The following is a 27,629-nucleotide window of genomic DNA, read 5'->3' on the forward strand; positions in this document are numbered from 1 at the left end:
CTCATAAACAAAAATTAGTTTGAGTTCATATGGCAATTGGATTATTTTATACCTGGGTTTATCTCTGTGAGAAGTGATAGAATAGAGGGTTTGGGTGGTAGGTGTGCTACATTTATCAAAGAAGGTACAGCACAGAGAGATTAATAGTTCCAAAGAACATGAATGTGTGGCAGTGGAAAAGGGAGTAGTATTTCCAAAATGAAAATAATATATGCCATTTAGCAGAATACGTAAAACATTTATTTAAACATGAGAAGCATAGAAACAGTGAATATACTCTGTATAACAGATCTGCCGCTTATTAGACTTGCTTTAACGGAGAATGGCAGATCTATAACTCAAATGTATATGTTCGCCCAAAAGGTACATACTGCAGCTTTAAGGGTTAAGGACGTCCCAAGGATCCTCGTTAGCACAATCCTTCATAAACGAAAGTGTAAACTACTCCGAGTTAATCTAACAGGTAAGACTGCTCTGTTACGTGTGTAAGAAACGTGTATTCAATATTGATTCAATATGTATAATATCGTATTTTGAAATATGATTTTCGTATTCGAAATGAACTGTAAGCTAAAGTGTTATTTTACGTTAGTTAGTGCTAGCCCTAAAGGACACGACGCTGTCCAGCCAAGACAATAAAAGACAAACGCCTAGAGGCTGGTCAGCGTTGTTTTAGCTAGACACAGGCTTAAAGTGTAACATTAAGTAGCATAACCGATAACATATGGCTTTGCATTAGTATACGCATCAAAACTCCCAAAGCAAAGTGAAACCTCACTTTTACATGTTGAGTTACATAAATCCGATCAGAATTCCCGAAGGTTCCATTTCGAAATTGGGTAGGGCGTCTTCAGTTTCTCTCTTGCATAACAATTTGTAACGTGACAAATGTCCAGATCAACTAGCCCATGTCAGCAAACGTTTTTGCTTGGTTTTGTAGCCCATAGATTTTGTGGTAAGGTTTGAGACACTCAAAGATGACATGAATACACATTAGATATGGCTAAATGTATAGAATTGCAAGAAAATTACCTTTTAAAACACCCAAATCTTCTCTGCACCCCTTGACAAAATGTGTAGAATTGCAGGAAATATGCTTTAAACCTACTAAATTCTCTATACCAACAAGAGGGGTTTGTGTCATGAACAGTGCTTGTGCCCATATAAATAGACGTGGGCGCGGGATGTTCCCCAATCCTGGAAGGGGGGCCTGACTGAAACCGTTTGGGAACCGCTGGTGTAGAGAGTCATTGTACCATCTACACCGCTGTGACATGCTCTACATGAAAAAGAATGTGGACAACTGCTCGTCGAACAACTTATTCCATAATCATGGGCAGTGATATGGAGTTGGGCCCCCCTTTGCTGCTATAACAGCATCCACTTGTCTGGGAAGGCTTTCCACTAGATGTTGGAACATTGCTGAGGGGACTTCAGTCACGAGGATTGGTGAGGTTTAGCGATTAGGCTTTGCTCGCAGTCGGTGTTCCAATTCATCCCAAAGGTGTTTCGATGGGGTTGAGGTCAGATCTGCAGGCCAGTCAAGATCTTCCACATCGAACTCGACAAAATATTTCTGTACGAACCTCGCTTAGGGTATTGTCATGCTGAAACTGGAATTGGCCTTCCCCAAACTGTTGTTACAAAGTTGGAAGCACAGAATCGTCTAGAATTTAATTGTTTCCATATTAATACCCATGATTTTGGAATGAGATGTTCAACAAGCAGGTGTCCACAGACTTTTGGTAATGTAGTGTATGTAATAACCCCAAAATATAACTGTTTGTACTTACATGTAACCAGATTGTGACTACAACTAAGTCTTTGACCACACTGTGTCCTTATATTGGACACCCTGGGGGCGGCAAGTAGCCGAGTGGGTAGAGCGTTGGACTTGTAACCAGAAGGTTGTACGATCGAATCCCTGAGCTGACAAGGTAAAAATCTGTCATTCTGCTCCTGGACAAGGCAGTTAAACCACTGTTCCTAGGTTGTCATTGAAAATAAGAATTTGTTCTTAACTGACTTGCCTAGTTATATAAAGGTAAAATAAAATATTGGTGAGTAAAAAATCAACCCTTTTAACAGAAGGGCATCATCCAGCATGACACCACCGTTGTACTACAAATCACTGTGTAATACAAGGCATTTGGTTGCTTGGCAATGGGAGACAGCATTTTTAGGTTTTAATATGTTGGTTCACATAACACAGAAAATGTAATTGCCATATACGATAAGACTCCATTGAACCAAAAATAATCCGTTCTAATTTAACGTTTGTTAAATAGTCTATGGAAAATATTTTAATATTGTATGATATTAAACTTTTCCAATTTTATTTGTGTGTGACTCAAGGTCTACATGAGGATTGACGACAACCGGGATGTTCTTAGTTCAAATCTAAGATTCCAGGGTGGTGGACCTTCTTCCACTGAGATGTTGAGGATTGGAGAACCATGGCTCAGTTTCAAAGCTTAATATGGATAGTAAGTTAAACATTTGGGTTTTGTAAGCTTAGTAGCATCATTTCACGCTACAGCAGTAAATGGTACCAGATAGTATGCTCAGAGTGTACACCAATGATGTACAGTGCATTTGGAAAGTTCAGACCCCTTCAGTGCCGTTTTTTCCCCCCGATACAGCCTTATTCTAAAATGGATTAAATCAATATTTTTCCTCAGCAATCTACACATAATATCCCATAATGACAAAGTGAAAAATATACTTTATTTACATAAGTATTCAGATCCTTTGCTATGAGACTAGAAATTGAGCTCAGGTGCATTCTGTTTCCATTGATCATCCTTGAAATGTTATTATAACTTGTTTGGAGTCCACCTGTGGTGAATTCAATTGATTGGACATGATTTGGAAAGGCACACACACCTGTGTATATAAGGTCCCACAGTTGACAGTGCATATCAGAGCAGGAACGAAGCCATGAGGTTGAGGGAATTGTCCATAGAGCTCTAAGACAGTATTGTGTCGAGGCACAGATCTGGGGAAGGGTCCCAAAAATGTCTGCAGCATTGAAGGTCCCCAAGAACACAGTGGCCTCCTTCATTCTTAAATGGAAGAAGTTTGGAACCACCAAGACTCTTCCAAGAGCTAGCCGCCCGGGCCAAATGGAGCAATCGGGGGAGAAGGGCCTTGGTCAGGGAGGTGATTAAATACATTTTAGAATAAGGCTGTAAAATAGCAAAATGTGGAAAAAGTCATGGGGTCTGAATACTCTCTGAATGCACTGTATATTGGAAGCAGTTCTCCATAGGAATGAACATTTTCCATTCAATAAAATGTTTCAAGGATGAAATTACTTGTATTTGAGTATTTATTTGTTGAAGTGGGGACAGTAACATTACTACAAAAAGCTAAATTCAGCGCCCTGTCAGTCATCCTGGGTTTATTCACATTTTCTGTGTCAAATTCTAGTTTTGAAAATGGTTTGCTCTTTGAACATTGGCTTTGCAAAAACAAATTATTATATTAACTCTTTGAAAAAAAATCCATCTGAGTAAGTAAATTTCACTGACATTTATTAATCAAAACATGTAAATGTTAACTATGCTTTCTCTCTATTTGGAACTGTCAACCTGAACTCTCCTCCTGTCACATCTCTTCCCTAACCACAAACTCTCTTCAACCCTGCATTTGTCAATGTGACCCCCCCCCCACACACACTCTATTTTTCAACCGTGGTAATGTGTTCATTTTCTCTATTTACAGATGAACCTAGCTATCATTTTGACACTTCTAAACATTCAGCTCTCTATTGCATGTGGTAGAGCAGAGTACAGAACAGGTGATGAATGCTGTCCTATGTGTTCACCAGGTAAGGACCAGCTCTGTATACTATAAGGATTATTATGAAGAAAATACATTCCAATACCAATCAATCCATGACACTGACCTTTATCCCACAGGAAACCGGGTACATAAACACTGTACAGAATTTACAAGTACTTCCTGTGTCCCCTGTACTGACTCCACGTTCCTTGATGAACCCAATGGTCTTACAGCATGCATACTGTGTACAAACTGTGACCCAGGATTTGGTTTGAAGGTAAAGTGGTCATGTACACCTTCATCAGACACTGTCTGTGGGACACTGGAGGGGTTCTACTGTCTAGACCCAACTAAGGATGGTTGTAGAGCAGCCCAGAGACACAGCAGCTGTAAACCTGGTCAATACATCAGCCACACAGGTTGGTCTTCATGTAAATCTTCCTATGACATCAGTGCATGATTTATGCAGTCCTGAGTTCAGCACATCTCAAGTCAGGATCCTTAATGAGTTTCACCCTGTGTTGGTGCAGGAACAGCATCTATAGATACTGTGTGTTCTGACTGTACTGGTGACACCTATTCAAATGGATCATTTACATCCTGCCAGCCACACACACAGTAAGTGTGGCTCATGTATAATTATATTTTCCTTCAAAATATAAACTATATACTGCAATATGCAAACCGTTTTCATCATGTAAAACTGAATGTTCGATGACTACATTGTCGATTTACCAGTGGTCTATTTCTCTTATTATAGATGTGATACCTTGAAGCTTCAGCAAATTAAACCTGGAACTCATCGGTCCGACTCTGAATGTGGACCACAGACCTCCCTTTCCATAGCAATAATATCTGCTGTGGTGGTGGTGCTGGTACTAGCTGTGATATCAGCAGTGACTGCAGTAGCTATTAGAAGAAAAATGAAAGGTCCTGTATCTGGTGAGTTTATTTTGGGGAATTGTACAGTTTCATTTGTTTTAATTGCCCAGATGAACAAGTTAGAAACATCCAACACTGAATCAAATCACATTTTATTTGTCGAATACAACAGGTGTAGACTTTACCGCTTGCTTACGAGCCCTTCCAAACGATGCAGTTACAAAATAAATACAAAATAGTAACACGATGATTCAAATAAAATAACAAGAATGGAGCTACATACAGGAAGTACCAGTACTAGATCACACAAGAATGGTGCTACATACAGGAAGTACCAGTACTAGATCACACAAGAATGGTGCTACATACAGGAAGTACCAGTACTAGATCACACAAGAATGGTGCTACATACAGGAAGTACCAGTACTAGATCACACAAGAATGGTGCTACATACAGGAAGTACCAGTACTAGATCACACAAGAATGGTGCTACATACAGGAAGTACCAGTACTAGATCACACAAGAATGGTGCTACATACAGGAAGTACCAGTACTAGATCACACAAGAATGGTGCTACATACAGGAAGTACCAGTACTTAGATCACACAAGAATGGTGCTACATACAGGAAGTACCAGTACAAGATTAATAAAATTAAATGCACAATAATGTTCTAAATATCATGACAACACCCCTGTCAAACAGTATGTTATCGAGATCCAAATGAGGTTTTGTCTCAATGTTGATTCTTGTACTTTTCCAGAGAGGATTTTTCCAGAGACACAAAGCCCTACAGAGGTTTGTTAATGAATAATCCCACAATACCTACTTAATACAGCAGTATTTTCTATCATACTCAATGTGGTAAGGAGATGGCTGACAGGAATTTGTATTACCTCAAAGGTTTTATTGAGTTGAGGTTTCCTTTTACTAGGTATCAGACACTGAGGGAACATCAATGCTGTTTGTGGGAACAAGCACAGGTAAGGTAGCCTGTAACATCAGAATGGTACAGTATACCTGTTAATGAATTTCAGCCAGATTTGAGCTAAAACGTGTCTTATGAATATTATACAGATTCAAGCCCCCAGAACATTCATCAGAACAATCCAGTCTAATATGTGGTTCATTGGCTTGAAAACAAGACTAGGCAGTAGGGCCCAATTTCTGTCCACTACATGGTGAATGTGATCTAGACTCTGTTTTTAAATCAAAGTTGGAGGCTGGCATATTTGTTTTGTGGTGTAAAGATTAAAAAGGCCATGACCTTGATAGACAGCCTGTCTTCCAATACTGGGGATGAAGATGGAAACCTTAGTAGGAGCCAGGTCTGTTCTGTTCAGGGAAAGGTCGGGTGTCCATGATTTTCAAATGGTCAGTCCAAGTCAGTTGACGGTAATTGGAATAAAACACAAATTCCATTTTGTAAGACACTGCACCTGGTCTTTGGATGCTGGTGCCAGATGCAGTGTGAGCAAATGCCCTTGAACTGAGGAAGTCTACAGATCACAACATCTCCATGGACCTTATGGAACTTGTGATGTACTGTAGAGGACATAGGAATGACATTTCCTGGACACTGGTATGGGGGAAAAATGGACTCCTTGTTGAGTGACCATGGATTTGTATAATCCCACAGAGTAAACATCAAGAGGCAATGGTGCAGTGTAGGCTATGTTCAGTGTGACCCATTTATTTTGTAAAACTTTTATTTAACTAGGCAAGTCAGTTAAGAACAAATTCTTATTTACAATGACAGCCTACACCGGACGACACTGGGCCAATTGTGCACCGCCCTATGGGACTCCCAATCACGGCCGGGTGTGATACAGCCTGGATTAAAACCAGGGACTGTAGTGACTCCTTGCACTGAGATGCATTGCCTTAGACCTGCGCCACTGGGGAGCTCTGAAGCAAAGCAATGGGACAAATGTTTTGTTTACAGTTCTGTTCTTTACGATCCTCCTAAAATATATATTTTATTGTCACACTGGGATACGTGCTGTGAAATGTATTGTTTTACAGGGTCAGCCATAGTAGTACTCTGCTCCTGGAACAAATTAGGGTTAAGTGCCTTGCTCAAGAACACATTGACAGATTTTCCACCTTGATTGTATAGTTATTTGTGTTGTACAGTTCCTTTGTATTTTGTAGGTATTGTTTTATATGATGCACATTATTCAATGCCATTATTCATTGTTTTGATGTTTTTGATTCCATGGGTTTAGTCTCTTCTATTGAATCAAGTTGCTTCTCTGTAAATCATGGGTTATGCTTATTTCACCAGCTATCAGTGCTCAGTCTATTGTTGCTGTAAGTGTATTTCTGGTGACTGATCCAATGGCTCCTCTTGGGATTAAGAAATAGAGGATCTGCAATACAATTAAGCCAGCTAACTTTCTTATGTTCAAGTGTCCCAATGATGTTAGCTACATTGTAAAAATGCTATTGAATAAAGCAAAATGTGAAAACTGCGAGGGTGTTAGTAGGTCTGTTTAGTTCATCTGTATAATGAACTTCCTGATATTTCACATGTGTAATATTGACTAAATTCCAAAACAATTTTTAATATCTTTAGAGATTCCAAACGAGAAGGATTATATTGACCTTCCTTTAAAAAGTGCATCCTTCCTTGAAGACTCACTGATTGGACAGGTGAATTGGCTCCACATGAGTTTCACCTGTCATTTATACCTCAAGGAGGAATGGAAGGCAGTGGCAGTCAGTGCCGTTTAAGATTATTGAGGATGGTTTATTTGAATGAGTATAGCCTTATTTATATTACAGCATATTGATGACTGTCATTCATATTCCATTCACCCAGCTCAATGCAACAGGCTAGGTTTAGGCTACTACATTATACTCTATCCCTATACCCATCATGAGATTGCTACAACCTAGCCTATGATTAAAAGTTTACAAAGTAGGTGCACAAGTCGAGAAATCAAGGTGACACAGTGACACATTCAATACCACCTTGCACACTCTATGCCTGCATCTAGCTGATCTAGGGTGTAATCAATAGTCCAAACTGCAAACAAGTTTCTATTGGACAAATTCAAGAATGTTTATCCTCGTTTTGTTCCGTTAGCTGCTGTTTAAGAAATGTTTTTCAACCGAATGACCAGGTTTAAGTGCCTTTGAACGGGGTATGGTAGTAGGTGTCAGGCACACCGTTTTGTGTCAAGAAATGCAACACTGCTGTGTTTTTTTTTACACAGTTTCCCTGTATATCAAAAATGGTCCACCACCCAAAGGACATCCAGCCAACTTGACACAACTGTGGGAAGTATTGGAGTCAACATGGGCCAGCAACCCTGTGGAACGCTTTTGACACCTTGGTAGAGTCCATGCCCCGACAAATTGAGGCTGTTCTGTACACTCAGTGTATATTTGAGTGCTATGAGCGTGTACAATAATCATGCACTCATACGTGTACTGAAAAACAAGTTGTGACCTTTGTTCAATTGATAAGGTTTAATGGGTATACAGCCATATACTGATTAACCCAGCAGTGCTCTAACTTTAACAGTGTCATCTATCCCTCTGCCTTAAAACACTCATGGTTGAGTAAAATTGAATCTGAAACTAAAGTTGAAAAGAAACAAAAAAGAAAGTAGAAACTTCAGGTTGGAAGACTGTTCAAACTAAAACTGATAACAGAACCAACAGACCACATCTAGAACCAACAGACCACATCTAGAATTAAATATAAAAACCTGTGAAATTAAAGAAAAACGAATGAAAAGCCAAAATTGTAAAGAAAATAAACATGTTAAAATGAGGAGCTGAAGTAACCTTGGTCATCGCAGTTTTCTTTGTGTTTCTTTGTATTGAAGGCTGAGTTGATAGTTCGTCTGGAGGTCAGGAATCTAAGGGAGGTGCAGGAGAAGAGCCAGGATAGAAGAGGAGATCCACAGGCTGAGAGAGGCCAGCTCTGGGTGGGGTCCTGACGTTATGTTATCTTCTTGTGTAAGACCTAAAACGAATCTAATCTTGCATGGTGGCCTTGTCTGTGACAAAAATGCAAATCTTCCAGTGTGAATATGCCTCTGCTATCTGCTTCAGTCGTTTTTTTGTCATTTGTGAAAATGAAAATAAGATGCAAAACATTTACTTAAAGGGAAGCATAGAAATGGTGAACATACTGTATAAAAGATCTACCGCTTCTTAGACATTCTTTAAATGAGAATGACAGATCTATAACTAATTTCTATTATGATGTTCGAAATTAACTGTTAGCTAAAGTGTTATGTTAGTTAGTGCTAGCCCTAAAGGACACGACGCTTCACGTCCTTTAAGTGCATGCGCTGTCTAGCGGTTTGTGTAGCCAAGATAAAATGTTGCTTATCTAAATTACATTGTTGTACCTTCATTATGCTAGCCCATCTACATACATGTTAAAAGACAAACACCAAGAGGAAAGTCAGCGTTGTTTCAGCTAGACACAGGCTTAAAGTGTAACATTAAGTAGCATAACCGTTACAACATCTAACATATGGCTTTGCATTAGTATACGCATCAAAACTCCCAAAGCAAAGTGACACCGCGCTTTTAATTTTTTCGAGTTATTACTTAAAACCGATCAGAATTCCGAGGGTGCCATTTCGAAATTGGGTCGTTTTCCTGTCATCTCTAATTGCACATCATCATCTGCACATCTATCACTCCAGTGTTAATTTGCTAAATTGTAATTACTTTGCTACTATGGCCTATTTATTGCCTTACCTCCTCACGCCATTTGCACACACTGTATATACACTTTATTTTTTTCTATTGTGTTATTGACTGTATGTTTGTTTATTCCATGTGTACTTCTGTTGTTTGTGTCGCACTGCTTTGCTTTATCTTGGCCAGGTCGCAGTTGTAAACGAGAACTTGTTCTCAACTGACCTACCTGGTTAAATAAAGGTGACATTTTCTTCAGGCATTGCATAACTTAGAGAGCAATTTATAACTTGTCAGAAATGTCCAGATCAACTAATATATGAGACATTCAAAGATAACAGGAATACACATTAGACATGGCAAAATGTATAGAATTGCAAGAAAATGACTTTTTTAAACAGCAAAATGTTCTCTGCACCCTGTGACAAAATGCATAGAATTGCTGGAAATATGCTTTAAACCTGCTAAATTCTCTACACCAACAAGAGGGGTGTGAACAGTTTGCGTCATGAACAGTGCTTGTGCCCATAGAAATAGACGTGGGCGTGAGATGTACCCCAATGTTGGACTGGGGACCTGAGTGAAACAGTTTGGGAACCCCTGCTGTAGAGAGTCATTGTACCATCTAAATCACTGTGACATGCTCTACATGACCATGTGTGGACACCTGCTTGTCCAACATCTTGTTTCAAACTCATGTACATTAATATGGAGTTGGTCCACCCTTTGCTGCTATAACAGCCTCCACTCTCCTGGGAAGGCTTTCCACTAGATGTTGGAACATTGCTGCGGGGACATGCTTCCATTCAGCCACAAGAACATTAGTGAGGTCGGGCACTAATGTTGGGTGATTAGCCTTGGCTTGCAGTCAGCGTTCCAATTCATCCCAAAGGTGTTCGATGGGGTTGAGGTCAGGGCTCTATGCAGGCCAGTCAAGTTCTTCCACACCGATCTCGACAAAACATTTCTGTACGGACCTCTCTTTGTCCACAGGGGCATTTGTCATGCTGAAACAGGAAAGGGCCTTCCCCAAACTGTTGCCACAAAGTTGGAAGCACAGAATTGTCTAGACTGTCATTGTATGCTGTAGCATTAATATTTCCCTTCACTGGAACTAAGGAGTCTGAACCATGTAAAAAAAACAGTCCCAGGCCATTATTCCTCCTCCACCAGTCTTTACAGTTGGCACTATGCATTGGGGCAGGTAGCGTTCTCCTGGCATCCACCAAACCCAGATTTGTCCGTCAGACTGCCAGATGGTGAAGCGTGATTAATAACTCAAGAGAACGCATTTCCACTGCTCCAGAGTCCAACGTGTTGCGCATGGTGATCTTAGGCTGGTGCTCGGCCATGGAAACCCATTTCGTGAAGCTCCCAACAAACAGTTATTGTACTGAAGTTGCTTCCAGAGGCAGTTTGTAACTCAGTAGTGAGTGTTGCAACAGAGGACAGACTATTTTTACATGCTATGTACTTCAGCACTCTGCGGTCCTGTTCTGTGAGCTTGTGTGGCCTACCACTTCGCAACTGAGCTGTTGTTGCCTCTAGACATTTCCACTTCACTTTATTTTGAAATGTAAAGATGAAGTAAATAAACTTCCCCTCGTCTCATTAACGGCAAATGATTGCATCTTGTTATTAACCTGTTTATTGTTATGAATAAGCCTGTCCATAATATCCTCCACTTGTACAAAATACTAGTCTACTTGCCTGTTTCCAATGCTAAACTTCAATCACTAGAAACTGTGCATAAGCATTGTCTAAAGTTTGTGAGAAGGTGAACACATTTTCATGTCAAGTTCAGTTTTTATAAATGACAACTTTTGCTTGAAAACTGACACAAGCATGTTTTAGGGTCCATTTCGTACATATGCACGGTTTATAAATGAGGCCCCAGGCCAGGGTTTGAGAAATCGATTAGAGAAGAATTCCTTCTTCGTTGTAAATGATCTCAATCTAAAGGCACAACTTAGATTGGATCGAATGTCTTTAGTTGAACATGTTATTACTCCAACCTAGTAATATATAAATATAATATAATAATATATGCCATTTAGCAGACACTTTTATCCAAAGCGACTTACAGTCATGTGTGCATACATTCTACGTATGGGTGGTCCCGGGGATCGAACCCACTACCCTGGCGTTACAAGCGCCATGCTCTACCAACTGAGCTACAGAGGGACTGAAAGTGATAAACTGACACGTTTTGTCAAACTACTTTATATCGAAAGTGTCTTTGATTTGACGGCTTGCACTTGCGCAGATCGTCTTGAGACGAAAGTTAGACCCGATTACGTGCTTCTATGCCATCCATGACATCACCTACAAGTGTGATCGAGGAATTCTATTGACGAAGCAGTTTTAGTCTGTCTTCATACTGCGCTGTCTTTGGTAGAACGGACATTGCTCCATGTACAAGGCTACTTCACCACAAGAGGGCAGCAGTCTCTAACTATTTGCCAATTTCTCAGTTGATAGTTAGCTTATTATTTTAGGTGGTTATTTTTTAGTCATTCAATTCAGCAAGATATCATCATTTATAAATTGAAAGGTTATGTTTGATTATGATTCAGTTCAGTTTTATTCACTATTAATGGTGACTGAACTCAATGGTGGTCAGCCAATGTACATTACTATATTATATTTATTAACGGTGCAGTGTGTGCAATATTTATGCAGAATATAATTGAACTATTCTTATTATACAGTACATGTACTAAAATGCATGAATTCAACAGGTCAGTTCATCTGGATACTTCAAAACTCCTAAGAACTTCACAAATCCAGTGTGTGGGTCTTCCAGTGAGTTGGAGAGGATTGAGGAACCATGGCACAGTTTGAAACCTTGACATGGACTGTAAAGAGAAACATTTCTGACTTGCACATTTTGTGGCTTGGCATGTTTAAAAAAAAAAAAATGCTAAAATAAATTAGAGTTATTATCAGCCTACAATATAGTCTTAGTTTCAATTTGACTGAAAACCTTGTAGAAAAACCATGGAGAGAAATGCATTTCATTAACATTTATTGACTGAATTTGCAGATAACAGGTTATCTTGGGTTTGGTGTCACATCTTTAAAAATCATACAATGTGATTTTCTGGATTTTTTCTCTCTCATTTTGTCTGTCATAGTTGAAGTGTACCTATGATCAAAATTACAGGCCTCTCTCATCTTTTTAAGTGGGAGAACTTCCACAATTGGTGGCTGACTAAATACTTTTTTGCCACACTGTATCTGTCTATAAGTCTATGCTAGGTAAAGCTCAGCCTTATCTCAGCTCACTGGTCACGATAACAACACCCACCCGTTGCATGCGCTCCAGCAGGTATATCTCACTGGTCATCCCCAAAGCCAACACCTGCTTTGGCCTCCTTTCCTTCCAGTTCCCTGCTGCCAGTGACTGGAACGAATTGCAAAAATCGCTGTAGCTGGAGAATTATATTTCCCTCACTAACTTTAAACATCAGCTAACTGAGCAGCTAACCGATCGCTGCAGTTGTACATAGTCCATCTTTAAATAGCTCACACAATCTACCCAATCTACCTACCTCATCCCCATAATGTTTTTATATACTTTTCTTCTCTTTTGCACACCCGTATCACTACTTGCACATCTGCTCATCTATCACTCCAGTGTTAATCTGCTAAATTGTAAGTAATTCGCTACTCTGGCCTATTTATTGCCTTACGTCCTCACACCATTTGCACACACTGTATATAGACTTTATTTTTTTTCTATTGTGTTATTGACTGTACGCTTGTTTATTCAATGTGTAACTTTGTGTTGTTGTTTGTGTCGCACTGCTTTATTTTATCTTGGCCAGGTCGCAGTTGTAAATGAGAACTTGTTCCCGAACTAGCTTAAAACTGGTTAAATAAAGGTGAAATAAAAAATATAAAAAATAATAAAAGCCTGTTTTGGCTTTGTCATTATTGGGTATTGTGTGTTGATTGATGAGGGGATAAAATGATTTAATCCATTTTAGAATAAGGCTGTATCATAAAATGTGGAAAAGGGACGGGGTCTGAATACTTCCCGAATGCACCGTACAGCTGATGCTATGTATTGGCCAGTCTGAAGCCACTGGCCGCCATATTGGGTTAGGATGTCATAAGGTGAATGCACCAATTTGTAAGTCGCTCTGGATAAGAGCGTCTGCTAAATGACTTAAATGTAATGTTAAATGTAATGTAAATGGTTAGAGTGTTGGACTAGTAACCAGAAGGTTGAAAGTTCAAACCCCCGAGCTGACAAGGTACAAATCTGTCTGACAAATCCCTGAACAGGCAGTTAACCCACTGTTCCTAGGCCGTCATTGAAAATAAGAATTTGTTCTTAACTGACTTGCCTAGTTAAATAAAGGTAAAATTAAAATAAATATTGGTGTTACTCCTTAGAAGAAGCATTGAATGAAACATTACATTCAAATGTTTCAAGAACTAAATTACTTGTATTTTTGTATTTCTTTGTTGAAGTGGGGTCAATAATATTAGTACTAAAAAATATATACTTTAAGAAATAGGTTATAATTTTTTTGTTTAGTTCACACAATATATTTTATAAGTATGCAATAAGGTGTCTGTAATAGAATATAGGCTACTTGTCAAAAATGTCTATAGCTTCCAAAATCTTTACCAAAATGGCTGTGTGGTGGCTCAATTCAGCACACCGTCTGTCATCCTGGGTTTATACACATCATTGGTCTGTATACCGTTTTTCAACCGTGGTAATGTGTTCATTTTGTGTTCCACTTCTAAACATTCAGCTCTCTTTGCATGTGGTAGAGCAGAGTACAGAACAGGTGATGAATGCTGTCCTATGTGTTCACCAGGTAAGGACCAGCTCTGTATACTATAAGGATTATTATGAAGAAAATACATTCCAATACCAATCAATCCATGACACTGACCTTTATCCCACAGGATAGTATATGCTATGTTGCATATGGTTACATAAGATAGATGGTTACTTAAGACCAAAGGTTGCGAGTTCAAATCTCATCACGAACAACTTTAATATTCTCAAATACTTTTTAGCTATTTTCCAACTACTTAACTTAGTTAGCTAACCGTTCCCTGACCCTTTAACCTAACTCCTAAACTTAACCTTACCCCTAGCTAACCTTAGCCACCTAGCTAGAATTCATAACATGTCAAACATTTAGAAAATTCTTAACACATAGTCAGTGGTGGTAGTGGAGAATTGGGTATACTCTAACTTTGCCCAACATTTCCCAAACGGCCTGCCCAGCAAAGAAAAAGCATGCTGTGTGAAAAATCCTGTTTTCCCATATATATTTTTAAAAATAAAGTTTGCTTATATATTTTCAGATTTTCACTTACATTCATTTTGTTTTCACTCAATCTGATTGGGTGGGCCTGACTCCCCAGTGGGTGGGCCTTTGTCCACCCAAGCACACTCATGCCTACGCTCCTGACGCAAACTGTGCATGATTACTGAAATGGCCATCATAAATAGCCTGGAGCGGCAGGTAGCCTCCTTTCTTGCTCCTGGCCTGCCCTGCCTCTTCCACCAATCCATTTGTTTCTTATGAACGGAAAAGAGCAGAAGCTCTGAACTTCCCGATCATGTCCATTGTTTACTGAGATCGCCTAGTGGTTAAAGCGTTGAGCCAGTAACCAACATTTTGCTGGATCAAATCCCTGAGCTGACAAGGTAAAAAATCTGCCATTCTGCCCCTGGGCAAGGCAGTTAACACACTGTTCATAGGTCGTCATTGTAAAATAAGAATGAGTTCTTAACTGACTTGCCAAGTTAAATAAAAATGAACTAACCAAGAAGTTGGACCAAACTTTTTCAATACCATTGTTGCTTGTTCTACCCTACCGGCTACGGATGACAGTCTTCCGTTGAGCGGCTTCGTGCCAAAACCAGTTGAGAGCGGTGCGCTTTTTCTGCCCGCAGAGGATATTCAACTGAAACTACAACACTTATTAATTTAACGTGACACTTATTGTTTTTTTTAAATTATCTGTAACGTTTAACCTATCGTCATTGTAAAGAGCGTAGACATTTTTTCTTCAGCAAGTGAAAATGGTACTAACGTTACTAACGTTGTTCTACCCTACCGGCTACGGATGACAGTCTTCCGTTGAGCGGCTTCGTGCCAAAACCAGTTGAGAGCGGTGCGCTTTTTCTGCCCGCAGAGGATATTCAACTGAAACTACAACACTTATTAATTTAACGTGACACTTATTGTTTTTTTTAAATTATCTGTAACGTTTAACCTATCGTCATTGTAAAGAGCGTAGACATTTTTTCTTCAGCAAGTGAAAATGGTACTAACGTTACGTAGACTTGAACAGTATTTCCTCCTTGGTAAGTTAACCAACTGTATCTAACTAAGTAATATAATAATAATAATATATGCCATTTAGCAGACGCTTTTATCCAAAGCGACTTACAGTCATGTGTGCATACATTCTATGTATGGGTGGTCCCGGGGATCGAACCCACTACCCTGGCGTTACAAGCGCCATGCTCTACCAACTGAGCTACAGAACCCAGTCCTTAACTAGTTGGTTCTCAGCTACTGTCCTAATGAGAATCAAATATAATGTTAGTCCAACTATCAAGATGGTGATTCTAGCTACCCTCAATATGTAAATCAGCAAACTTTAGCTATCTACTAGAGTAACGTTATTAGCAAAGTCAGCATGTGAAAATGTAATGCCTTCAGTCTGAACAGTATTTCCTCTTTGGTAAATTAGCGAACTGTATCTAGCTAGCCGGCTTTTTTAGCTAAAGTTACTGTCCTAATGAAAATCAAGTAATGTTAGTCCAACTATCAAATTGGTGATTATATAGCTATATTATACCCCCCAAAATGGGATCAACAAACGTTAGCTATCTACTACAGTATTAGTGAAGTCAGCAAGTGAAAATGGTATGCCTTCCGTCTGAACAGTATCCTCCTTTGTAAGTTTGCTAGATACAGTTGATTCTCAGCTAATGTCCTAATTAAAATCAAATAGTGTTAGTCCAAATATCAAATTGGTGATTCTAGCTACACCCCAAATGGGATCAGCAAGCTACTGTACTACAGTATTAGCTACTAACTTCGCAACCATGTGCGTGCGGGCATGTTACATTTTACATTACATTTAAGTCATTTAGCAGGCATGTTGCCAAATATGTTGAATGCAAAGATGATGCTTTCATCAGTGTTGAATCCTTACTTGCCTAGCAGCATCAAGTTAAACCCTAAAAATGGTCGGCATGTATAGCTACCACAATATGTTTTACATTATCTAAACTAGATTGATTAGATTAAAATAAGGTTGGGGTGGAGACTTGGAAGTCGTGCGCACATTCAGAAGTTTCAAGCTGATAATGACAGAGCCATACAATTACTACCAAAATCCCAAATGTTGATTAAATTGCATTTTTATGACAGCCTTGTATTCAGAGTTACTCGGAAATTATTCTAGTGTACTCACCTGACGTGTCGGACCCGAAATAGATAACGGAGCTTCCAACTACACAAGTGACCGAGGTAAAGTCAGTTTCAGGTTGGATATTCGACTAATATCCGCCTGTAGTTTTCCTTATGTCCACCAACAGCAGTTAGGGACCGTCAACATAGTGACAAATCTAATTTGTCATATTTCAATTACTCCTAAAATGTTAACTGGTTCTAGCTAAGCCAATGGTATAGACACACATTGCACACCTTCTTTCTTTTGGTCGATTTACATCTCACACTATTTTAAATGATTGATTTAAATGTTAGAATTTCAATAGCTCTTTGGTCATGTGACCTACTGACTTCAAACAAGGTTCAGAATGTACACTCAGTGTCCCTACACATCACACACTCTTTAGTTTGCCAATTTTAATCTCACACATTTTTACATGAATTTTCAATGTTTCTAATTTCAATAGCTCCTTGGTCATGTGACCTACTGACTTCAAACAAGGTTCTGAATGAACACTCAGTGGGCCTACTCATTACAAACCCTTTAGTTTGTCCATTTTCATCTCACACAACTTTACATTTAATTTGCCTTCTCTGCTCCCCTGAAGGACAGTCACTCACTCACCTATTCACTTGGGTTTTCTCCCTGGGGCCTTCCTGACCTCCAGGCAGGCCCCCATTGACCTGGTGACCTCTGACTCCTGGCCTCTAGGCCTATACTCCCTGCCCGCCTTCCTGCCCTCTCCCTGGGCCTGAGAGTGTATAGCTTACTCCCTGGAACTCCAGGCCTCCACACCTACTCTCCCTATCCAGTCAACACCCCTCTCCCTTAGAGTATAGCTTACTCCCTGGAATTACTAAGACGTCTATAGTCCCGCTGTCAGGAACCACGTGCTTGGACTCGGAGTGGCTCACCTGCTTTTATCCGCTCAGAGACTAAGTCCCCAACCCAACTTCCACAGCCTCAGTGCTGCCCCCAGCCACGCCCGGTGGTATCATCAGAGGCTTTTCTGTTTTAAAACTGCACTTCAGTTGCCGCTACTAACTTTCTACAGACTCTAACTGCTTTTTGAAACCCAACCGACATCAAGTGCCAGCACAATACTTATAGGCTTGAGAATCAAATACCCCTTGCAATATCTAGAGGCACCATCAACTGGGTGTGGGAAGAAGCAACAGAAAATATTCATCCCCTTTCAATCATTTGCTTGCCCAGTCAGCCCTCTGGGACAGAAGCATAGGAACCACCTTTACCAGCGCTTCATCGATATTCCTCACTTTGACATGAGGGGTCACAGTCACCCCACAGGTGATTTGAGTGTGACCGCGACAAGTTCAAACCCCTGAGCTGACAAGGTACAAATCTGTTCTCTCCCTGAACAGGCAGTTAACCCACTGTTCCCAGGCCCTCATTGAAAATAAGAATTTGTTCTTAACTGACTTGCCTAGTTAAATAAAGGTAAAATACTTTTTTTTTTAAAGACAAGCTGGAGATGCCTCTCCCCACTTCGTAGGGCATGAGCCAGATCCATGCAATGCCCTATCATCTGTGGGGCCAATGGGTTTAGTCTCCGTCTCAAGTCTAGTGAGCGTTGAGGAGACCTCCCCACCTACAATGTGTGGGGCCGGCGAACGCCGTAGTTGGTGAGATCCACGAGAAGGGCCTGGCGCACGTCCAGAGTTGCCGCCGCCAACCACCGGATTCAACCCCCCCACCGGTCCGCCTTCGGCCCACCAACGGAAACCACCTCGACGAACCCCCGCACGCACGCAGCCGCTTGCGAGACCACACACGAGACACCGCGAGATGGGCCGCACAACAAACGTACAATCGTGGTGAGAGGAGGGCGATGGAGCGACTGCTCCCTTAGACGCGTCTCGAGCCCAGCCCCGCTTCGCACCCCAGCCCAACCGACCCAGCCCTTAGAGCCAATTGTTGTCACGAAGTTACAGATCTTTTTTGCCAACTTCCCTTACCTACATTGTTCTAACATGCCAGAGTCTGTTCACCTTGGAGACCTGCTGCGGATATGGGTACGGCCCGGCGTGAGATTTATAACCTCTCCCCCGGATTTTCAAGAGCCGGTGCGAACCCATTCCAGGGCGCTCTGCCCTCCACTTGGAAAAGAGAACTCTCCCTGGGGCTCCCGCCAGCTTCTCCGGGATTGATCCTGTTACCACACTGGATGCCTCGCGGGGCCCGTCTCCGCCAGTCCGTGTGTCACCCCCTGATCTGGTTCACCTGTCCTTGTGATTGTCTCCACCCTCTTCAGGTGTTGCTTATTATCCCCAGTGTATATATCCCTGTGTTTCCTGTCTCTCTGTGCTAGTCTGTCTTGTTTGCCAAGTCAACCAGCGTTTTTCCTTGCTCCTACTTTTCCCAGTCTCTGTTTGTTTCTAGTCCTCCTGGTTTTGACCCTTGCCTGTCCTAACTTCAAACCACTCTGCCTGTTCTGACTACCAGCCTGCCTATCCCCTTGTACTGTTTTGGACTCGGATCTGGTTTCTGACCCCTTCCTGGCCTGCCTCGAGACTGCCTATCGCCTGGTACTGTTTGGACTCTGACCTGGTTTTTAAACTCTCACCTGTCCTCGACCTGCCTTTGCCTACTCCCTTTGTAAAAATAAATATAGGAGCTCAGCCATCTGCCTCCTGTGGCTGCATTTGGGTCTTGCCTTGTGCCTTTATAATGTGGACATTCTGAAAGTAGTTTGAGGTCAGTAGGTCACACGACCAAGGAGCCATGACCAAGGAGAAAAAATTATGTAAAATCGTGTGAGATGAAAATGGACAAACTAAAGGGTGTGCAATATAGAAGGGTAGTCAGTGGACATTTTGAACCTTGTTTGAGGTCAGTAAGTCACATGACCATTGAAATTGTAATGTAAAAAAAGTTATTACTTTGTTTATGCTCCCAAACTAATTCAACTCAGAATACAAAATGCTGCTCACATTTCCATATTTTTATTATTTTTATTATTATTATGTCCAAATTGTGAACATTTGGAGTCTGTGGCTCAAGTGATTTGAAAGCTATTGAGGTTGGAAAGTGTGAATATCCGTCAAATTTCCAACTTGAAACTTGTCTTTACCTCGGTCACAAGTGTAGGTCGCTCTTTTCAGGTCAAACTTGGCAAGTGTAGATGCAGATTTGAATTTTAGTGTAAATACTCTCGACTCGACGTCTAGATCGATGTTGTCCAGTAGATTTCCACTTGTTAGTTGGGTAAAGTTAGTTATAAATGGCGTTTTAATTATACCTTCCTGACTGTGTGCTATTGTCAAGGGCGTGGCATGACTATGAATACGTTTAGGAACAGTGACTGTCCAAATACTTAGATACAAATGACTAATTCGGATCTGTGTTTAGAGTCAGAAAGCTGTCATTTTTCGACATGGCTACGCTATTTGTCATAGTAATGACAGGCGTGTGTGCGCCATAGAAATAAGAACGGATAGAAAGGGCGTTTCCATTCAAGTCAATGATGGAATAATGGGTGGAATGGCAGCCATTTTGCAAAGAAATAAATGCCATTGCATGAGTCACATCAGTTAGCATTATTTTAATTAACGATCTACATTACCATGGCAATCCAGCATCAGTTGATGAAACATTCCACAATGTTATGAAAATTATTGCATCACAATAACAGGCAGCCATTGCAAGTGTACCCATGAATTTACCAGTCAATTGCCAGGGTTAGAGCTTCAAAGTCTGTTCTATTCATTCTTATTTCTATGGTGTGCGTAATGGTTTAGGCTGATTGGTGGTGGTGCTCCTGCTTCCCATCACTCAGAAGTTATGTAACAACCTAAGGTGATGACAACAATGTGTCGTCATGGAAGTTTCACAGTTGCTTTGAATGTTCAAAATCATTGTGTAAAAACACTTCTAAAGCCTCAAAGGACAAAGATGATTCAACTTTCAAAATGGTCCTTTTTGGCCAAAACTACCTAGGTACCTGTTGCACATTCACACCTAGGTACCTGTTGCACATTCACACCTAGGTACCTGTTGCACATTCACACCTAGGTACCTGTTGCACATTCACACCTAGGTACCTGTTGCACATTCACACCTAGGTACCTGTTGCACATTCACACCTAGGTACCTGTTGCACATTCACACTTTTAAAAAAAACCTTTATTTAACAAGGCAAGTTAGTTAAAGAACAAATTGTTATTTACAATGACAGCCTACACCGGCCAAACCCAGACAACGCTGGGCCAATTGTGCGCTGCCCTATGGGACTCCCAATCACATCTGGTTGTGATACAGCCTGGATTCGAAACAGTGTCTGTAGTGACACCTCTACCACTGAGGTGCAGTGCCTTAGACCGCTGTGTCACTTGGGAGCCCAATTTTGAAGATAATTAGCTACCACATGTTCTTGTCAAACTGTCAGAGTAGCTAGCAAGATATGACAAGATATGCCAAAATTAGTCTAAACGACTTGAAATAAATCAGATTTGAACATTCAGATCACAGATTTGTATCTGACTTGAAATGTGTCCTGAAATATCTGATACCATGTGCTTTTTGGCTGTTTAGACTGCAGGATGAAGAACAGATTATAATTGGATGAGTCACTTCAAACTGCCAATGCGACCATGGCTTTACAGACTGCCACTTAGTCTGTATATATTTTATGTCGTTTCAGGTTTTCATTTTGTGCTTGTATTTGGAAAGGATTGTGGTCCAGCAGAATACAAAACTAATGATGGTCAGTGCTGCCCAATGTGTAATAAAGGTAATATAAATTAATGCTTCATCTTTAAAAAGGATTTTGCACACTTTTATTTTACTAGGCAAGTCTTATTTTCAATGACGGCCTAGGAACAGTGGGTTTAACTGCCTGTTCAGGGGCAGAACGACAGATTTGTACCTTGTCAGCTCAGGGATTCGAACTTGCAACCTTTCGGTTACTAACACTCTAACCACTAGGCTACCCTGCCACCCCACACAATGGATTGGAGAAATACGTAAGTAAACAAGGGGGAGGTAGCCTACAATCTCACAATACAGTATTTTAGTCTCATGCTGTAAATGAGAGGCATGTTTCATGGAACACAGGTCTCTGCATCTTTGTGTTTACATTTATGACCCCCCCCCCCCTGTGACATCATAGGGTGTCGTTTTCTTAGGACTCGTTCTTATATCTTTTTCACTACATACTGGTATGGTTGTGGAGATGGTGAATATAATGTTAAAAAGTGGAAAACTGACCTTTTTAAAGAAAATATGAAACGTCTCAATAAGTTGTATTTTCTATGATTAGGCTTGGTGGTCCGGAGAGATTGTACAATAGAGTCCAGCACATCTTGTATACCCTGTATCAGAGGGACCTTCATGAACGAGGCCAATGGTCTAACCAAGTGCTTTCCCTGCAGTTCCTGTGACCCAGGTACATTTACATTTCTTCTAAACCTTCCCATCTTTCCTTTTAGCAGTACACATCATACCCTTTTCACTGCTGAGCTGAGTTGTGTGGCACTGGTTTGGTTCTGCATCCACCAACTGGAAAGTACAATGTAAAATAGAAAATATCTGAGTCAGTGTCTTATGTTTCAGGTCACCACAATAGTGTGAAAAGGGTATGAGGGGCCTTCTCATAAGTAGTCCTCTGACTGAAATGAATCTGATATTTTCCAGGACAGGGCCTGTTCACTCAGACAGAGTGCAAACCAACAAGTAACACAGTCTGCCACGTTCTAGATGGATACTACTGTAGAAGCTACTCATCCAACTCTGAGTGTAGCTTTGCAGTAGGACATACACACTGTTCACCGGGACAGAGTACTAAATCACCTGGTAAGTATGAGGTAGAGGCTAAATATCATACAGGACATTATAATTCTGATAACTGAACATAATGTGGGCTCTAGATAGATGGTGGGTTTTTTTCCTCTGGTTTCTTTTTGCAGTGAAGTCATACCTCAGGTGATTTTGACTTCTCCAGCACCACAATTGTTAACTTTTAAACATGATAACATTGTTTATTCTCACCATATAGGTACAAAGACAACAGATACCATGTGTGAGGAGTGTCAGCATGGCTTTTACTCACAATATGGTGTGAACTGCACTGCTTGGACTGAGTAGGTCATCGTTTTTGTTCTAGAGTTTCTTAAATTGCGTTAGGTTTTCTTTTTTAAATTGTGACATTGATGATATTACATTTCAGAAAGCAGGATCAATGCTCTGATAGCAATCTATAAATCAAGTTCTGGCTACCAGATTTTGGTTGACAATATAATTACAGGCTGGATTAATGGTAAATCCTTTTGAATTCATTAACTTTTTGACAGCACCTCTTTTGAACAAAACCTTCCATACATATTTGCCCATTGTAGAAAGTGCTCAGAAAGTGGCTTTTTTTTAACCTGAATGCCAAAACATTCAAGAGATTAAAGTTGTTGACCTATTTTGCATACCCCACCATTGTCACGCCTGCTCCCGCTCTCCCTCTTTGGTTCTCAAGGGCGCCATTATTCATTACGCACACCTGTCACCATCATTACGCGCAGCAGTGCTCATTGGACTCACCTGGACTCCTTCCCTTTGTTGATTTCCCCATCTATAACGGTCTGCTTCCCCGTTTGTTCCCTGTGTCAGCATTAATGTCGTTATGTGTTCTTGTCCGTTGATAATTAAATGTTCTCTCCCTGTACCTGCTTCTCATCTCTACCAGCTTTGATCCTTACAACCTTACCATGAGACATCCATGTCTTCATCACTGGAAAAGATAAATGATTGAGATTGATATAATTTAAAAGCTTACTAACAGGTGTTTCAAACTATTTAAACATTTTTGGGGAAAAACGAGGCACAGTAGGTATCAAACTTTCTTTTCAAGAAATGATTAAATAGTTGAACAACCCTGTTTTTAAGTTTTAAAATGATATCAAACACAAGCGTTTATCTTTTCCAGTGATGAAGACATGGATGTCTCCTGTTATGGTGGGCTATGCAAAATGGGTCAAATTTGAGCACCTTCATCTCCTGAATGTTTTGTCATTCAGGTCCAAAAAGTAACTTCATAACCACTTCTTCTATAGGCAAATATGTATGGAAAGTTTAAATTAAATCAAATGGAATGCTGTCAAAATGTGATTGAATTGAAATTGATTTACCATTAACCCATATAAAACCTGACGTTAGAATATGCTGTAGTTGACCTGTCTAGTTAGATAAGTGTTTGTGTTGCTTACTCTGCAGTTGTGCAGCAATGGGACGCATGAAGACTGAAGATGGACATTCTAGACAAGATGTTATTTGTAACAAAGTGCCACTAAGGATCCATACCACTCTAATAGTTCCAATATTATTATTAGTCCTAACAGTTGCTGCACTGTTTGGTGTCTACCTGGCAAGAGGTTAGTCCTTTGTTTATTTAACTTTATTTCTCTATTTAATGAGTCACTTCTTTAAAAGCATGTAATTGTCATGTAACTTGCTATTCTAATACATAAACATGCAACTCATGGTGAGTTGTCTTTACCCCAACTAATCAGATTATTCTTGTTGTGCTTTCAGCTAAACGTAAGAAAGGTCAGTCAATATTTATTTTACATTAATACCTTCCTCACCATGTTAACTAGTTTGTTTTGCCTCTATTAATCTGACTATTTCTACTGAACTTTCAGAGTTACATGGATTCTATGAGGTAAGTCATTCTATTTAAACTTTTCTATTTGTTTAAAATATTTTGAAATCCAAATCCTAGTAATTTGAAGTTTTAATACAAACAAACCCTCTTATAACATTGTTATGAAATCAAATCCATTGTCAAAGTTAGTTTTTCCTGAAAAATGATTTGTAGTGAGTGAAAAATTCTGTTAATTTTATGGATAAAGAATCCAATGTTATTGTAATTTAGTCCGTTTTAGTTGCTATAGCGATCCTAACTTGTGTAATACCTCATAGGTTCCTGTGCAAGAAACGGGACATCTACAAGTATCTACCAGTAACTCCCTGTATGTCATCTATTTGGATTCAATATTTCAGACTATCATAGTAATAACTGAGTAAACAGATTACTTTATACTAGGGCTGGGACGATACCAGTATTATGACAATGAAACAAAAGACAAAGCTGATTTAACTTCTTTAGGAAAACAGCCCTAATGTTGGAAACAAACAACATTATGTCATGCAGTCACATTAATTTATATTCCAAGCTTTAACAGACTACATACAGAAGGTTTTTAAAGTACCAAAGTGATTGGCCTGCTTCGTGGTTGAATTTTTTTCCATTGGAAAAATACTGCAATCGTCCCGGCCCTACTTTATACTATTGCTAACTAAATTATTGACTTGTTTGCTTGTTGTTTTCCAGAGAGGAAACAGCAGAGAATGTGCCTGGTAATGTTGTAACTGATTGACAGTCAGCATCCACCAAACTCAGATGAAGTGCCATGAATGCATGCAGATACTCAGAAGGCTGTTCTCATGAATCGAGTACTTATGAACTGCAATGTATTTTCTCCTGCATTTTGACTTTAAGTATACTTATCTGGAGTGGACTGTTGAATACAGTGAATGCCAAGAGTGTGCAAAGCTGTCATCAAGCAAAGGGTGGCTACTTTGAAGAATCTCAAATATAAAATGTATTTTGTACTTTTTGGTTACTACGTGATTCCATACGTGTTATTTCAAAGTTTTGATGTCTTCACTATTATTCTACAATGTAGAGAGTAGGTAGGTGTGTCCAAACTTGACTGGTGCTATATGTGTATAAAAAGTATACAGTAAAGTATTTGGTCCCATATTCATAACACACAATGACTACACACAATGACTACACAATGACTACACACAATGACTACAACATGCTTGTTTGTTTTGGTTGTGTTTCAGATTATTTTGTGCCCAGTAGAAATTAAGGGTAAATAATGTATTGTGTCATTTTGATGTCACTTTCATTGTGTTTAACAATTAAATGTTTCTAAACACTTTTATATTAAAGGGGAACGGAAACACTAGGATTTAGAACGCCATACAGTTCATGTTTGAATTGTTGTTGCCATCTTCATTGTCTGCACCTAACCTCACTCTCTTCCATTCACTCTCCGCGCGAAAAATCAATTACCACAGACAATTTGCTTGATTCCTGCCAGTGACGCACTGGCGTCAGTTGTTACTATGGCAATAGCTAAAATTAACCTTGTCGCCGATCAAAATACTAAATAGAGATGTTTTTAAGTTAAATGAACATGTTTAATATAAGTGGTTTGAGTACCGCTCTTTGTTAAGATTTACTTCCTAAAGGGTTTCTTTTCCCTTATGTGGATTCTTCCATGATTACGGATAATCCTGAATGAATCGTGAATAAAATTAATATATTACTCCTCAGATACTATAGTATTACTTATGATGTATCATGTCTCTGATGTATCATGTTTAACCCAGAATCTAACATTGGTATAAAAAAAATTGATTTTAAGTTTCCCTACATTAAAGTCCCCGGCTACTAGGAGCGCCGCCTCTGGGTGAGCGTTTTCTTTTTTGCTTATGGTGGAATACAGCTCATTCAATACTGTCTTAGTGCCAGCCTCTGACTGTGGTGGTATGTAAACAGCTATGAAAAATACAGATGAAAACTCTCTAGGTAGATAGTGTGGTCTACAGCTTATCATGAGATACTCTACCTCAGGTGAGCAATAGCTTGAGACTTCCTTAGATATCGTGCACCAGCTGTTATTTACAAAAATACATAGTCCACCGCCCCTTGTCTTACCATATGCCGCTGTTCTATCCTGCCGGTACAGCATATAACCAGTATGTTGATAGTGTCGTCGTTCAGCCACGACTCCGTGAAATATAAGATACAGTTTTCAATGTCCCGTTGGTAGTTTAATCTTCTGCGTAGATCGATTGTATTTTCCAAAGATTGCACGTTTGCTAGCAGAATGGAAGGAAGCGGGGGTTTATTCGATCGCTTACGAATTCTCAGAAAGCAGCCCGCCCTTTGGACCCTTTTTCTCCACCTTCTCTTCACGCAAATCACGAGGATCTGGGCCTGTTCCCGGGAGAGCAGTATATCATTCACCTTGGGCTCATCAGACTTGTTAAAGGAAAAAAAGGATTCTGACAGTCCGTGGTGAGTAATCACAGTCCTGATGTCCAGAAGTTATTTTCGGTCATAAGAGACTGTAGCTGCGACATTATGTATGAAATAAGTTTAAAAATAAGTAACAAACAACGCAAAGAAACAAACAAAAAACACAATAGGTTGGGGACACATAAAACGTCAGTCTTCTCTCGGTGCCATCTTAAGGGATGACATTTTCACTGCAGCCTAGAGTAGAATTTTGTACTCACTTTAAAACAGTAATGCAATTACTCATTGTATTGTGGTGTTATAGGTTACTATAGTCTAGGGCAGGATACTTTTATTGTATTGTGGTGTTATAAACTACTATAGTCTAGGGCAGGATACTTGTATTGTGGTGTTATAAACTACTATAGTCTAGGGCAGGATACTTGTATTGTGGTGTTATAAACTACTATAGTCTAGGGCAGGATACTTGTATTGTGGTGTTATAAACTACTATAGTCTAGGGCAGGATACTTGTATTGTGGTGTTATAAACTACTATAGTCTAGGGCAAGATACTTGTATTGTGGTGTTATACTGTAGCCTACTGTAATCTAGGTATGATAATTGTATTGTGGTGTTATAGGATACTATAGTCTAGGTAGGATAATTGTATAGTGGTGTTGTAGGCTACTGTAGTCTAGGTAGGATAGTTGTATTGTGGTATAGGTTAATCTAGGTAGGATAATTGTATTGTCCCTAGGTAGGATAATTGTATAGTGGTGTTGTAGGCTACTGTAGTCTAGG

At 39.9% G+C, this 27,629-nt stretch overlaps 2 protein-coding genes across 8 annotated transcripts; both read left to right on the top strand.

Annotated features, from left to right (window-relative positions):
* Positions 1-406: 406 nt before the first annotated feature.
* Positions 407-12,530, top strand: LOC124032346 (tumor necrosis factor receptor superfamily member 14-like). 5 transcript variants are annotated; one of them, XR_006838259.1, is made up of 9 exons: positions 407-2,486; positions 3,727-3,832; positions 3,924-4,205; positions 4,317-4,404; positions 4,547-4,728; positions 5,434-5,468; positions 5,605-5,653; positions 8,510-8,611; positions 12,080-12,530. XR_006838259.1 is itself a non-coding variant. In XM_046344676.1 (8 exons), the coding sequence occupies exons 1-8, from the start codon at positions 2,457-2,459 to the stop codon at positions 8,512-8,514; spliced, it is 777 nt and encodes a 258-aa protein (XP_046200632.1). In that variant the 5' UTR covers positions 407-2,456; the 3' UTR covers positions 8,515-9,421. The 5 variants fall into 5 exon arrangements, 4 of the variants coding, with proteins under 4 accessions (XP_046200632.1, XP_046200631.1, XP_046200630.1 ...); XM_046344676.1 differs by lacking the exon at positions 12,080-12,530 and having other exon boundaries at positions 8,510-9,421; XM_046344675.1 differs by lacking the exons at positions 8,510-8,611; positions 12,080-12,530 and adding an exon at positions 5,748-7,144.
* Positions 12,531-14,857: 2,327 nt separating this feature from the next.
* On the top strand, positions 14,858-26,138 carry LOC124032347 (tumor necrosis factor receptor superfamily member 14-like). 3 transcript variants are annotated; one of them, XM_046344679.1, is made up of 11 exons: positions 15,045-15,402; positions 15,645-15,684; positions 21,445-21,534; positions 22,063-22,188; positions 22,437-22,595; positions 22,798-22,882; positions 24,003-24,160; positions 24,321-24,335; positions 24,431-24,450; positions 24,711-24,760; positions 25,123-26,138. In XM_046344679.1, exons 1-11 carry the CDS (start codon positions 15,400-15,402, stop codon positions 25,166-25,168), a joined length of 792 nt encoding a protein of 263 aa, XP_046200635.1. In that variant the 5' UTR covers positions 15,045-15,399; the 3' UTR covers positions 25,169-26,138. The 3 variants fall into 3 exon arrangements, with proteins under 3 accessions (XP_046200636.1, XP_046200635.1, XP_046200634.1); XM_046344680.1 differs by lacking the exons at positions 15,045-15,402; positions 15,645-15,684 and adding an exon at positions 14,858-15,021; XM_046344678.1 differs by lacking the exons at positions 15,045-15,402; positions 15,645-15,684 and adding an exon at positions 19,149-20,841 and having other exon boundaries at positions 20,892-21,534.
* The last annotated feature ends 1,491 nt before the right edge of the window (positions 26,139-27,629 follow it).

This window comes from Oncorhynchus gorbuscha, linkage group LG03 (genome assembly GCF_021184085.1).
Source record: "Oncorhynchus gorbuscha isolate QuinsamMale2020 ecotype Even-year linkage group LG03, OgorEven_v1.0, whole genome shotgun sequence".
Taxonomy (NCBI): domain Eukaryota; kingdom Metazoa; phylum Chordata; class Actinopteri; order Salmoniformes; family Salmonidae; genus Oncorhynchus; species Oncorhynchus gorbuscha.